Raw genomic sequence first — 15,303 nt, forward strand, 5'->3', positions numbered from 1 at the left:
TGGGCAACCTGAGGCCACAACTGTCACTCAAGGCTCCCTCTGGGCCCGGTAACTAGGACTCAGAAATCCGCTCTCCACCCCTCCTCAGGCATGGGGAGGAGAAAAGAAAGGGGAAAGAAAAAAATACAATAAATCAAGCAGTAAGTAAATATTTACTGAGCGCTCACTGTACACAGATCACTGTACTAAATGCCCTGGAGACAGTACCATGGGAAGTGGTCAGGGGTCAGACGAGGCCCTAAATGTTTACTGGGTAAGTCCCTCCTGCTACTAACTTTCAACATTTGCATATAAAAATTTCATACTAGCATGCTAGTACAATATCGAACACCATGAAAGGCTGGAGATGGCAGGTAAGAGCGGGGAGCCTATCATGAGCCTACCTGTTCACATGCTGCTCCCTCCGCGTGGCATTCATAGCAGAGAGATCCTTCTGACAGATCTGACAGAAAAACAAGCCCTTCTGCTCCAGGCTGTCTGAATTCTCCGAAGGTCTTTCCTGTCCAAACTCTCGCTGCAGAGCCAAAGCCAGAGCGGCATCGCTCTCCATGGTCGAAAGTCCGGGTCCTTTCTCTGGGAGGAAGACCAACGAATCCTTCTTAGGAGGGGGAAACTAGGGACACGAAGATCACGTGTGTTTCAGACAAGACTGGGAAAGGTCAAGGCTGCCTAGGGAAAGAACTGGAGCCCACAGAGCTATCAGCTACTTCTTGAAGGTTGCCTGTCCAAACTGACACTAGGGAAAAACAGTGAGCTCCTTGTGGACAGGGGATATGTCTACCAGCTCTACTGTACTGCACTCTCCCAAGCGCTTACTACAGTGCTCTGCACCCAGCAAGCGCTCAATCAACACCTTCGATTGACTGACTCCTTCCTGGCCTTCCCTATCATCGTGTTTCTGTCAAATTTCAAAGGGAAGGACTTACCTCCACTTAAACGTCTTGAGTCTAGAAGCCCTCAGCACTCCTTTATTGTGTTGTTTAAAATCAGGGGGACATGTAGGTCACTGTGGAATGAAACCATGAGCCCAAAAGGTCCACACCCTTTTGGGAGCCCAGAACAAGGCCCAAATTCTCCTCAACTCCTATTTTTGGCTGATTTTTGGCTGCTTGGGCCAGAGTAACCGGAGGGTTTGGACTGACCGGATAGACTCAATGGAAGAGGTGGATTTTAGCAGATGAGTAAGTGGGCAAGAGCATTCCAGGTGTTGAGGAATACTTGTGACTTTGGGCAAGTCGCTTAACTTCTCTGTGCCTCAGTTACTTCATCTGTGAAATGGGGATTACAACTGTGAGCCCTGCTTGGGACATGGACTGTTTCCAACTTGACTATCCTGTATCAACCCCAGCGCTTAGTACAGTGCCTGCCAGAGTCAGCGCTTAACTACCATTTGGGGGAGAAAAAAAAAAGGACAAGGAAAAATAGACAGGCTTGCCTGGCTGGAGATGAGAATATGGACAGGAGTATGGGGAGATGAGGGCATGTAGAAATGGGGGAGCGGTGGGTTGATGGCCTAAAATCTGAGGACAGGAGTTTTCCCTTGAGAGGAGCAATTGGCAGTCACTGTAGACGACTTCAGGGCAGAGGAGGGACAGGAACCAAGTGGTGCTTGAAAAGACCAGTACATCCGAGATGAGAAGGCGGCAGGTGCCCAAGGGGGTTAAAGAATGCCCACCATTCAAAGATGGCTAACAGACAATCCCAGGAATCCCTTCTTTGCTCCACCCTGGCCCCTCTGGAGAAAGATCAATCGCAAGAACATACCATTTTCCAAGGGATCTGCTTGGCCAATGTCTGGGCCGTGGGCTTCAAATACAGCCTCCGCAGCAGAGTAATCTCCAGGAGTGTGTTTCAGCCGCTCCGGATCTGCTCTCTTAAAGCGCTGCATTCTCTGCAGGACCAGCTCTGCTGCTCGGGGTCGGATGGTAGCTGGCTGCGGTGGAACCACCACAGCTGAATGGGTGGCTGCTTCGTGGGCATGGCCATTTATCGTAGCCACTGTTAGAAGGGAATAAAAAAATAAAAATTCTAGAGCATCCACTCTTGAAGTGGGGAGGGAGGCGAATGGAGGGAAAGACAGAACAGGCTACCTGAAGGAGTTTAAATATGACTTTCATGCTTGTGTGTCATTGGAGATAGCATCACCACCAGTATTAATAAAACTCCAAATTTTTCTCTTTTCTTTTTAGGGTGTCAAAAGGACATAAAAACAGACTGATGGACTCACTGCTCCTGAAGCGTAAGTCCTAGCCATCTCCATCGACATGTAGGCACTACCCCGCCCTCACAGAGCTTACAGTCTACAGGAAGAGAATATAGGGATGAATGTCCAGTGGGGGGACAGTGTTGGGCCCAGGGTCAGCCCACCAACGTGGGAAAGCCCGGATCGACCCTGTTAGTTCTCAGGCCAGGCCAGGCTGGCCAGACGCCACATCCTGCCAGAAGAGGATAAGAGGTGGAGTTTCCACTTGGCTCCACGGATACGCCAGGCATGGGGCCAGTGTTTCAGGCCAGAGTAGAAATGGAAGTGGTGGGGCCACAAATGCTGGCCACAAGAAGGCAGCGGGAACTGACTGGGGGTGGGCTGGCCACCACAGCCCCTCCCCAGTCAGGGCTGTCACGGTGAAATGACTTTTGTCAGCAGAACAGCCATTCCAAGACCTTTTCTGCCCCGGGAGCCAAAGTCAGGCCCATTCAGGTTTACTTAAGACCCTGCTCACATCCCTCTCCCAGGTAAATCCTCAAGTTTCTAAATGTTTCCTTGTCTTGAGGAGTACTCAACACACTTCCCGGTCAGGCAGAATTAGACATATCTGTCAGAGGAGCAGTCATTTCCCTTATCTCATGTAACAGACCTCTACATAGATTGGGCCAAAATTAACATCTGTAGAGAGCCATAAAAAATCCAAGTAAAGCCTAACTTGAAGCTCTGGCAATGTCGGATTCTGCCGTCTCAAAAATTTTGGCCAAAGAAACAAGGGCCCAATCTGCTTACCTGTCAAGTTGTCTTGTTCGCTACCCTGTGGCCCCAACTCTCTCTGAGCAGTAGACGGCACATCTCCCTTTCCATCGGGAACTGGAGTGTTTTCACTTGCGTGGGAAGTGGCTTCCTTTGGCTCTCCATTCCCCAGGGCCTGGTCTCCCTTGCTTGGTTTCTGCTGGAAGACAACCGTCTTCCCTCTGGAGTCTTTGCCAACACCGCTTTTATCAGAGACTTTGGTCCTTCTCAGTCGGCTTTTTGGCTGGACACTGCTTTTTTCTTTTTGAGTCCTTGTCCCTCCCTCCCATTCTTTGGCCTCCTTCTTCCTCACCCTTGGAAGGTTGGACCAGAGCTCTTTAAAATCGTCATCCGACTCCTCCATCGGCCAGGGAGTCTTAATGAGGTCTGGTTTCCAGGGAGCAGGAAGTGGGGGCGTGAATTAGAAAGTGAACTCGGATTCAATCCTTCAAAGACTTGCTGTTCTGTCCCCTTGGACATTTGAAAGTGAGCACGCCTGTCTTTCACCATCAGCTACAGACGCACAAACGGTATATCAGCCTCAATCTTCAATTCAGGCACATAGTTAAAAATCTTCTCAAAGTTCACGTTTTGAAGAATTCCTGCTCTTTCTCAGATCATTCTGAAGCATAATACACACATACCCTAGGTTTAAATGCTGATTCAGGGCCTTCATGGTGTGAAAGAAGCCTCGAGAACAAAGCTTTTGATTTTAGTACCTGAGGTAAACAAGAAAAATCCACTTCACATAATTATACATGACTTCAGCAGTATCATCTTATACCATTCCTTTATTAATAATGATGGTGTTTATTAAGCTTTTTTTATGCCAAAGAATGTTAAGTGCTGGAGTGGATAAAGGATACAGAATAAAGACTAAGAAAGTACCAGAAAATGCCCAAGCTACAGATCACTTTGCGGGTGGAGAATGTGGCTTCCAACTCTGTTATACTGCACTCTTTCAAGCGCTTAGTATAGTGCTCTGAGCACAGTAAGCACTTAATAAATATGATCGATTGATTTGGGGGGGGGATCCTCAGCAACACTATCCTAAAGTATTAAAAGATTATTATTGCCAAGGCAGCATCAGCTTCCATTAAAGCTCTAGGTTACAGCTCTACTACTAATAATAATAATGATGGTATTTGTTAAGCGCTTACTATGTGCAAAGCACTGTTCTAAGCACTGGGCATGCAACTCATTGGAGAAACCTAGGACTCTGTCAGAGCAAATTCTGTCGAAAAGAATATATTGACTTGTAATGAACACGACGGAGGTGCTGGAACTCCATGAAGGGGAAGAATGTGATGAAAGGGAGAGATGGAAAGCAATGGGAGCTAACAAAGAGGAGAGGCACAGAACGATGTGATCAGAGAAATCCGGAGGTACACTGAGAACAAACAGTGGCTAGGAAGAGGAGGAGTGAGTAGTTCCGTATTTCGCCTTAAGGCCCCTCAGGCCCCTCAGGAATATGGTCTCTTACCAGAATTTTGTGCAACAGAATAGTTACCTCTGGCTACTGAATCAGAATTGTAACTATGATATACAAAGAATAAGGAATTTTGAGTGAATGGACTTAAACCAAAGCCAAAAAGGTTCTGGCGAGGTATAAAAGTCTGGATATCTATGAAAATCCAGTAACAAAATCTATCTGTGTTAAGTGGTTCAGGTGTAGCCTTGGGTGGAGATAGTGAGTGTATCTACAATAACTCTCCAAAAAAAATCGATTTGCCTTTCGTTAATGAAGCGTAAACCACAATTCTAATGTAGTTTATAAACTGAATCATATTCAAACCAAGTCGCTTTGGCAATAAATTTGCAATATCAATCCTTTTAAAGGTTTATATTCTGTTCAATTTCCCTGCACTTTAGAAAGTACTTCATCCCCTCTGAGTTCATGCTAATTAAATAAGAATAAGCATTGCATTAGTTAACAGCATAGCGATCGGCCTACGAGTCTTCCACAGTTTTCACTTGAAAAGTTATGTGACCTTGGGCAAGTCACAACTTCTCTGTGCCTCAGTTTTCTCTACTGTAAAGTGGGGATTCAATACTTGTTCTCCCTCCTAAACTGTGAGCAACTGTGTCTAACCTGATTAACGTGTATCTACCCCAGCGCTTAAAACAATGCTTGACACATAGTAAGTGCTTAACAAATACTGTATTAGCTTAAAACAGTGTTTGACACATAGTAAGCGCTTAAATATCATATCTTGAAACAGTGCTGGACACAGTAATCATTTATCATATACCACAACAGCACTAAGCAGTGCTTGACACACAGTAGCCATTTAACATATACTACAGTAGCTTTAATCAATGCTTGACACATAGTAAACGCATAACTAAAATCAATCATATTTATTGAGCATTTACTGTGTGCAGAGCACTGTACTAAGCGCTTACCATACTTAGACTGTAAGTCCCATGTGGCACAGGGACTGTGTCCAACCTGTTTATCTTGCATCAACCCCAGTGCTTAGTACAGTGCTTGGCACAAAGTAAGAGCTTAACAAATACCATTGGAAAAAAACAAAGTAAAGGAAGTAATAGGGACAATCTTTTTAAAAATCTCAGTGAGACTCACAGGACAGAACTCTTCCCTTCCCATCAGGGGGCCAAAGAACACATCTGGACACCAGCCTCACATTTCAGCAATTCAAGTTAAAAGCATACGTTTAAATTTGTATATATAATACAATAATATAATATATACTAAAGTGCCTGCGAGATGAACCAAGTCAAGCTCCACAGTCTGACCGAGCAGGCTGGAAAAAGGTTTTTATTCTTTCATTCATTCGTAATTATTAAGCGCTTACTGTGTGCAAAGCACTGGACTAAGCGCTTGGGAGAGTACAGTAGAGCAACAGACATATCCCCACCAACCCCTAGCCCACATCCTGCTTCTGGCCTGGAATACCCTCCCTCCTCAAATTCAATAGACAATTACTTTCCCCCATTCAAAGCCTTATTGAAGGCACACCTCCTCCAAGAGGCCTTCCCAAACTAAGCCCCCTTTTTCCTCATCTCCCCCTTCCTTCTGCATCACCCTGACTTCCTCACTTCCCCCCTCCCAGCCCCACACCACTTATAACCCTACCTGTAACTTTATTTGTATTGATGTCTGTCTCTCCCCCTCTAGACTGTAAGCTCATTGTGGACAGAAATGTCACTGTTTGTAACTGTATTGTATTTTTCCAAGCGCTTAGTTCAGCTCTCTACTCACAGGAGGCGCTCAATTCATTAATTCAACTGTATTTACTGAGTGCTTACTGTGCAAAGGGCTGAACTAAACAATTCTTGACTGTGAGCCTGCTGTTGGGTAGGGACCATCTCTATATGTTGCCAACTTGTACTTCCCAAGCGCTTAGTACAGTGCTCTGCACACAGTAAGCGCTCAATAAATACGATTGAATGAATGAATGAATGAATTGGGGGGAGTAATAATAATAATAATAATAATGATGGCATTTGTTAAGCACTTACTATGTGCAAAGCACTGTTCTAATAGAGAGAAGCAGAGTGGCTCAGTGGAAAGAGCCCGGGCTTGGGAGTCAGAGGTCATGGGTTCCAATCCAGCCTCTGCCACTTATCAATCAATCGTATTTATTGAGTGCTTACTGTGTGCAGAGCACTGTACTAAGTGCTCTGTGTGTGACAGCTGTGTGACTTTGGGGCAAGTCACTTAACTTCTCTGTGCCTCAGTTCACTTATCTGTAAATTGGGGATTAAGCCTGTGAGCCCCACGTGGGACAACCTGATCACCTTGTATCCACCCCGGTGATCAGAACAGTGCTTCCCACATAGTAAGCGCTTAACAAATGCCAGAACCATCATTACAATACAAGAAATCTGATTGAATGAATTCCCTTCCCAAAGCCTCATTCATTCATTCAATCGTATTTACTGAGCGCTTACTATGTGCACAGCACTGTACTAAGCGCTTGGGAAGTACAAGTTGGCAACAGCTAAAGACGGTCCCTACCCAACAGCGGGCTCACAGTCTGGAAGGGGGAGACAGACAACAGAACAAAACATATTAACAAAAAAATAAATAGAATAAATATGTACAAGTAAAATAGAGTACTAAATATGTGCAAACATATATACATATATACAGGTGCTGTGGGGAGGGATGATGATGATGATGGATGGCATTTATTAAGCGCTTACTATGTGCAAAGCACTAAGTGCTGGGGAGGTTACAAGGTGATCAGGTTGTCCCACGGGGGGGCTCACAGTCTTAATCCCCATTTTACAGATGAGGTAACTGAGGCCCAGAGAAGTGAAGTGACTTGCCCAAAGTCACACAGCCGACAATTGGCGGAGCCGGGATTTGACCCATGAACTCTAGACGGGGAGGGGGAGGAGGGGGCTCAGTCTGGGAAGGCCTCCTGGAGGAGGTGAGCTCTCAGTAGGGATTTGAAGGGAGAACCGCACCACCCTGCAACCCCAGCCACTCAATCGTGTTTATTGAACGCTTCCTGGGTGCAGAGCGCTGTACTGAGCGTTTGGGAGGGTACAATTGACCCTGGCTCCCTGAGCCCACTGTTGGGTGGGGACCGTCTCTAGATGTTGCCAACTTGTAGTTCCCAAGCGCTTAGTACAGTGCTCCGCACCCAGTAAGCGCTCAATAAATACAATTGAATGAATGAATGAATGAAAGGCCCCTTACCTTGACGCCCTCCCCCACAGTCCTAGGCCTAACGCTCCACAATGAAGCTCAAAGTGGCCCCGCGCGCCAAACCGCCGGCCGCCCGCTAAGCGACAGCCGGCGCGGCCAATGAGCGCCCGGCGAGCGGAGCCCCGGCCGTTAATCAACCAATCAGGAGGCGGGGCCCAGGCGGCGGGGCGGGGCCTCGCCCTTCCGTCTTAACGGCGAAGCTGAGGCGGAGGGGGAGGCTGGATGGCGGACGGCGCGGGTCTGGACCTGGAGGCCTCAAAACAAGGCCGCCACCGCCTCTGTGTGGGAAATGTCCCCTCAGAATAGAAAACCAGATTTGGGGTGGGCTTTAGGGCACACGGGGTTTACTAGGGGGAGGAAAAAGAAGGGCAAAGGCGCGCCGGAAGTAGGTGCGTGAGGGAGGCAGCCACCTTCCTCCCTCAGGGGATGGGGCCGTCACGTCAACCGCCATTGGGCGGGGCTGAGGGCCGAGGCGGGCTACGCTTCGCCATGCCACACCCCTCTCCATTATGTAGTGTTGGAGTGTGAGGCGAAGCCGCAGACTTTCGCCATTTAGCAGGCGTTTGGAAAATTCAGAATCAGGACCGGCCTGCCCAATGGCAGCCATGGCTTCTTCACGACTCATATTCCCTTCAAAGCCCTACTGAGAACTCACCACCCCCAGGAGGCCTTCCCAGACTGAGTCCCCTCCTCCCCACCTTACCTCCTTCCCCTCCCCACAGCACCTTTATATATGTTTGTACATATTCTATTTATTTTATTTTGTTAGTATGTTTTGTTTTGTTGTCCGTCTCCCCCTTTTAGACTGTGAGCCCACTGCTGGGTAGGGACTGTCTCTATATGTTGCCAACTTGTACTTCCCAAGGGCTTAGTACAGTGCTCTGCACACAGTAAGTGCTCAATAAATACGATTGAATGAATGAATGAATCAGGACCGGCCTGCCCTATGGCAGCCATGTCTTCTTCTCGCCTCATATTCCCTTCAAAGCCCTCCTGAGAGCTCACCACCCCCAGGAGGCCTTCCCACACTGAGTCCCCTCCTCCCCACCTTACCTCCTTCCCCTCCCCACAGCATCTGTATATATGTTTGTACAGATTTATTCTATTAATTTTATTTTGTTAATATCAATCAATCATATTTATTGAGCACTTACTGTGTGCAGAGCACCGTACTAAGCGCTTGGGAAGTCCAAGTTGGCAACATATAGAGACAGCCCCTATTTGTTGTCTGTCTCCCCCTTCTAGACTGTGAGCCCGCTGTTGGGTAGGGACCGTCTCTATATGTTGCCGACTTGTACTTCCCAAGTGCTTAGTACAGTGCTCTGCACCCAGGAAGCGCTCAATAAATACAATCCCTCGCCCTCCTCCCCCTCTCCATCCCCCCAGCCTTACCTCCTTCCCTTCCCCACAGCACCTGTATATATGTTTGCACATATTTATTACTCTATTTATTTTACTTGTACATATCCATTCTATTTATTTTATTTTGTTAATATGTTTGGTTTTGTTCTCTGTCTCCCCCTTCTAGACTGAGCCAACTGTTGGGTAGGGACTGTCTCTGTAGCCAACTTGTACTTCCCAAGCGCTTAGTACAGTGCTCTGCACACAGTAAGCGCTCAATAAATACGATCCCTCGCCCTCAATAAATACGATTGAATGAATGAATGAATAAATGCGATTGAATGAATGAATGAACCCAGCCTACACACTTGGCTGTTCTCACTGGTCCTCCATCTCGCCTGCCTTTCTGCCGACTTGTACTTCCCAAGCGCTTAGTACAGTGCTCTGCACCCAGGAGGTGCTCAATAAATACGATTGAATAAATGAATGAATAAATGCGATTGAATGAATGAATGAACCCAGCCTACACTCTTCTCACTGATCCTCCATCTCGCCTGTCTTTCTGCCGACTTGTACTTCCCAAGCGCTTAGTACAGTGCTCTGCACTCAGGAAGTGTTCAATAAATACGATTGAATGAATGAATGAATGAATAAATGCGATTGAATGAATGAACCCAGCCTGCACACTTGGCTCTTCTCACTGGTCCTCCATCTCGCCTGTCTCTCTGCCGACCCTTGTCTCTGGCCTGGAAAGCCCTCCCTCCTCAAATCCTACAGACAATTACTCCCCCCCCCCTCAAAGCTTTATTGAAGGCACAACTCCTCCAAGAGGGCTTCCCACATTAAGCCCCACTTTTCCTCATCTCCCCCTCCCTTCTACGTCACCCTGACTTGATCCCTTTACTCTCCCCCCGTCCCAATCCCCAAACACGTACATATCTACCATTTTATTTATAATAATAATAATAATGGCATTTATTAAGCACTTACTATGTGCAAAGCACTGTTCTAAGCGCTGGGGAGGTTACAAGGTGATCAGGTTGTCCCACAGGGGGCTCACAGTCTTAATCCCCATTTTACAGATGAGGTAACCGAGGAACAGAGAATCAATCAATTGTATTTATTGAGTGCTTACTGTGTGCAGAGCACTGCACTAAGCGCTTGGGAAGTACAAGCTGGCAACATATAGAGACAGTCCCTACCCAACAGTGGGCTCACAGTCTAGAAGGGGGAGACAGAGAACAAAACCAAACATACTAACAAAATAAAAGTGAAGTGACTTGCCCAAAGACACACAGCTGGCAATTGGCAGAGCCGGCATTTGAACCCATGACCTCTGACTCCAAAGCCCGGGCTCTATCCACTGAGCCACGCTGCTTCTCTCCTTTAGCTCTTCCCACCCCGCCCAGCCCCACAGCATTTATGTACATATCTGTCATTTTATCATCATCATCATCATCATCATCAATCGTATTTATTGAGCGTTTACCCCTCCCGGCTCCAAAGCACTTAGGTACCTATCTGTCATTTTATTTATTTGTATCGATGTCTGTCTCCCCCACTCCCTAGACTGTAATAATAATAATGATGGCATTTATTAAGCGCTTGCTATGTGCAAAGCACTGTTCTAAGCGCTGGGGAGGTTACAAGGTGATCGGGTTGTTCCACGTGGGGCTCACAGTCTTAATCCCCATTTTACAGATGAGTTAACTGAGGCCCAGAGAAGTTAAATTGTGGGCAGGGAATGCCACTTAATGATACTAATAATAATCATGGCATTCATTAAGCACTTACTATGTGCAAAGCACCGTTCTAAGCTCTGGGGAGGTTACAAGGTGATCAGGTTGTCTCACGTGGGTCTCACAGTCAATCCCCATTTTACAGATGAGGTAACTGAGGCACAGAGAAGTGAAGTGACTTGCCCAAAGTCACACAGCTGACAGTTGGCGGCGCCGGGATTTGAACCCATGACCTCTGACTCCAAAGCCCTTGCTCTTTCCACTGAGCCACGCTGCTTTTTGTTTATTGTTGTATTGTGCTTTTCCAAGCGCTTAGTACAGTGCTCTGCACACAGTAAGGGCTTAGTAAACGTATTTAAATGAATAACCAGCCCACTGTTGGGTAGGGACTGTCTCTATATGTTGCCAACTTGTACTTCCCAAGCGCTTAGTACAGTGCCCTGCACACAGTAAGCGCTCAATAAATACGATTGATGATGAATAACCAGGAAACATGTTCCCCCGCCTACAAGTACCTTTCCCAATAACGTAAGGTACTTCTCCGAGAGGTCTTCCCCGACTAAACCCTCCTGTCCTCTTCTCCCACTCCCTTCTCCATCGCAATGACTTGTTCCCTCTATTCATTCCCCCAACCCAGCCCCTCACCATTATGTCCCTATCTGTGATTTATTTATATTAACATCTGTCTCCCCCTCTAGATTGCAAACGTGTCCTGGGTGGGGAATGTCTGTTTATTGTTATAATAATTGCGGTGTTTGTTAAGCGCTTACTATGTGCCAGGCACTGAATTAAGTGCTAGGGGTGGTGTCCCATGGTGAACCCGAGGTCCCCCCTCCCTCGTACTCATTCATTCATTCAATCGTATTTATTGAGCACTTAGCTCGTGGCTGGCCGAGTGGGGATGGGATACCGCCCCCCGCAACCCAAACCGCTAGATTGACAGCCCAAGCCGGGAATACAGAAGGCGTCCGTTGCCCCCGTGCCAATTAAATTAGGTAGGGAGGGCGGAGATTGGATAAACTGAAGCTGGAATGGTTAAGGAGCAGAGGTGATAAATTTCTGCGGCCTCTGACCTGCTGGGTATGGGATGGAGACCTGTACCAGCCGGCTGCGGGGCATTTCTGTCTGCCCAGGACGTGGGATGCCCGCTTTTCCCTGCACCAAGCGAGGAGCCGTGGCATGGGTGAGTGAGGGGCCCGCTTAACTCTCGTGACTTTCCCATTTTTCCCGGGTGGGAAGCGCTCGTGGGTGGGAGCTAACGGCCTCACCACGTGCCACCAAGGCACACCTCAATCCCATCCTGGTGGCAAGCTTTCGTGGGTGGGGCCTGGGGCCACGGGCGATCAAACACATAGGTATGTGCCTCCCCATAGGGAAGCTCTAATAGCATTAAGTAATCACTATTATTATGGTTATTGTGCCATCGAGTCGTTTCCGATTCGTAACGATTCCACGTAATCACTATTATTATGGTTATTGTGCCATCGATTCGTAACGATTCCACGCGTCTATTTTCTCCAGAACGTCCTGTCCTCTGCCAGGATTCAGAACTTTCCTAACGTTTCCGTTAGCGCTGTTCTGGTCTGCCTCTTCCAGGTTTTCTCTCCACTTTCCCTAGCATTAGTGTCATTTCCAGAGAATTAGTCCTCCTGGTGAGGCGTCCAAGATATGTTCATCTAAGTCGCGTCATTTGGCCTTCCAACAACCACTTTTGGCTAAATCCAAAATCCATTTGTTTATTGGTTTTTAGGGCAGTTCATGGTATTCGCTAAAGCCTTCTCCAATTAATCACATTTCTCCAGAAAGGGAGGTTCAGTTTACCGTGTCCAAAATAAACAATTCAATTCGCCTCTCGGAACAAATTTTGTATAAAACTCAGCCTTTCTGTCCCCAGTCTGTCGCTCTCTCTCTCTCTCTTTTTTCTCTTCTCTCTTCCTCTCTTTTGTCTCTCCTCTCTCCCTCCCCCAGCCCCCCAAAACGAACCCGTCCCCGGGTAACAGGTGGATACAAGCAAATCGGGTTGGGCTCAGTCCTTGTCCCACGTGGGGCTCAGAGTCTCAATCCCCATTTTACAGGTGAGGTAAATGAGGCACAAAGATGTGAAGTGACTTGCCAAGAGCCACACAGCAGACAAGTGGTTGAGCTGGTACTCTCCCAAACGCTTAGTACAGTGCTCTGCACAAAGTAAGCACTCAGTAAATATGATTGGATAAACGCCCTGGGTGCAAGAGAACGACCACATTCCCAAATTAACCCCCATTTCCTGCTCTTGTCACTTCGTTAGACCTGTTAACACTCATGTATATATCCGATTAGAACCCATGTGGTATTAAATCAGTGGTATTTATTGAGTGCTTACTGTGTGCAGAGCACTGTACTAACGCTTGGGAGAGTATGCTATAACAGAGCTAGTACACACGTTCCCTGCCCACCACGAGTCTATGGTCTAGAGGGGAAGACAGACATTAATATAAATAAATAAATTGCAGATATGGACTTAAGGAGAGAGGAGTGAATAAAAGGAGCAAATCCAAGTACAGGAGTGACACAGAAGGTAGTGGGAGAAGAGGAAATGAGGGACTAATTCCTTTCTTTTGCTTTTATCATTCATTCATTCAATCGTATATATCAGCTCACCCCTTTACCCTATTATGTCAGGCAATTTGTACACTTTTGGCCCTCCCATTAAATTGTTGAGATCCTAGAGGGCAGGAAATTTGTTTCCTCCTTAAAAATGTTCACAGGTGCCTAGAATGGGGTTCTGCACCTTGCAGGTGTTTAATCAATGCAGGTGATGATAATGGAGTCTAATGATTTCACCTCCACAATGCGTGTATTTTTTGAGCTTTCCCTCTGATACCCCCGTACACCTTTCAAACTAAGTTCATATGATTGTCCTTCATAATTAATTATTCCAGGGTTTATGTGTAACTATATAGACCTATAGTATATATATATATATATATATATATAGTCTATATAGGCTACAGTCTTTTAGACTGTGAGCCCACTGCTGGGTAGGGACTGTCTCTATATGTTACCAACTTGTACTTCCCAAGTGCTTAGTACAGTGCTCTGCACACAGTAAGCGCTCAATAAATATGATTGATGATGATGATGATAGTCCATTCCAACTATTACTATTCTTCTAGACAGTTGTGGGTTCTAATCCTGACCCCTCCACTTATCTGCTGTGTGACCTTGGGCAAGTCAGTTCACTTCTCTGGGCCTCAGTTACCTCATCTGTAAAATGGGGATTAAGACTTTGAGCCTCATATGGGACAAGGACTGCATCCAACCCAATTTGCTTGCATCCACCCCAGTGCTTAGTATAGTGCTTGGCACTTAAAAAGCACTTAATACCACAGATTATTATTATTACTTTCCTGCAATGGGTGTAAGTTCACTGTGGGAAGGGATCATGTCTACCAAGTTAGTTATATTGTACTCTCCCAAGCACTTAGTACAGTGCTCTGCACATAGAGAGTGCTTAATAATATCGTTAATTGATGGAATGGGTGATGAGTGAAGTGACTTTGGAGGCCTCAATGTTTATAGTGTTTCTTACAAGTAAAATCCCATGTGTGACATGTCTTTAAAATAATCTGAAACTTCAATGTTGTAATATTTATGGCCTTGTCTTGGTTCTTTTCATGCTTTTGTTTTATCTGAGTCTAAACCTGCCTTGTGAATGTTGACAAATTACTTATCCTCTCTGGGCCTCAGTTTCCTCATCCGTACAATGGGGATTAAAGTAGATTGAGCCCCATGGAAGACAGGGCTGTGAGCAATCTCATAACCAAGTATCTACCCCGGCAAATAGCATACAGTAAACATGGAAGTGACATGAATCATTAAATTGTAACTTCAATTTTTTCAGTTAAAATCTGAGTTTTACTAGGTGCTCAAAGTAGAAAATATTTTCCTACTTAATTTAGGGAAGACTACTGATGAAAAGAACATTCTTTTCTGTCTGATCTAAGAGCTAATGGAAATGATTGCTGGAAAAGTCTTCAGGTATTTTGGGAGATCAATTTAATACTAATTGAGAGAAGGCTTGTGAAATTCTTCTAATTAGTTGACAGGAGAGGTCAGGATCCCCCCCCCCATCTTACCTCCTTCCCTTCCCCGCAGCACCTGTATATATGTTTGTACATATTTATTACTCTATTTATTTTGCTTGTACATGTCTATTCTATTTATTTTATTTTGTTAGTATGTTTGTTTTGTCTCCCCCTTTTAGACTGTGAGCCCACTGTTGGGTAGGGACTGTCTCTATATGATGCCAATTTGTACTTCCCAAGCGCTTAGTACAGTGCTCTGCACACAGTAAGCGCTCAATAAATACGATTGATGATGATGATGAAAGATGTCATTTGGGCCTGAGTCTTTAAGCTTAGACTGCCACCAGAGGATGATGTGCTACTAGTGGGTTTTTTTTTCCATAAAGTGAACATCCAGAGACCATGATTGGGGCTTGAAATCAACAGAGAACATCCTTCTTTTTTGTATTGTACTCTCCCAAGTGCTTAGCACAGTGC

The 15,303-nt window shown here is 46.1% G+C and overlaps 1 protein-coding gene across 1 annotated transcript in view; it reads right to left on the reverse strand.

The window, feature by feature from the left end:
* The window catches only part of SLX4 (SLX4 structure-specific endonuclease subunit), a 32,319-nt gene extending 24,573 nt beyond the window's left edge, over positions 1-7,746 (reverse strand). The window contains exons 1-4 of the mRNA XM_038762909.1: positions 7,674-7,746; positions 2,996-3,717; positions 1,765-1,998; positions 384-573 (exon numbers count right to left, since the gene is read on the reverse strand). Of these exons, the coding sequence (XP_038618837.1) occupies positions 384-573; positions 1,765-1,998; positions 2,996-3,362 (791 nt within the window). The 5' untranslated portion in view covers positions 3,363-3,717; positions 7,674-7,746. The remainder of the gene's footprint in view (positions 1-383; positions 574-1,764; positions 1,999-2,995; positions 3,718-7,673) is intronic.
* Between the last annotated feature and the right edge of the window lie 7,557 nt (positions 7,747-15,303).

The sequence above is a fragment of the Tachyglossus aculeatus genome, chromosome 21 (assembly GCF_015852505.1).
Source record: "Tachyglossus aculeatus isolate mTacAcu1 chromosome 21, mTacAcu1.pri, whole genome shotgun sequence".
NCBI lineage: Eukaryota > Metazoa > Chordata > Mammalia > Monotremata > Tachyglossidae > Tachyglossus > Tachyglossus aculeatus.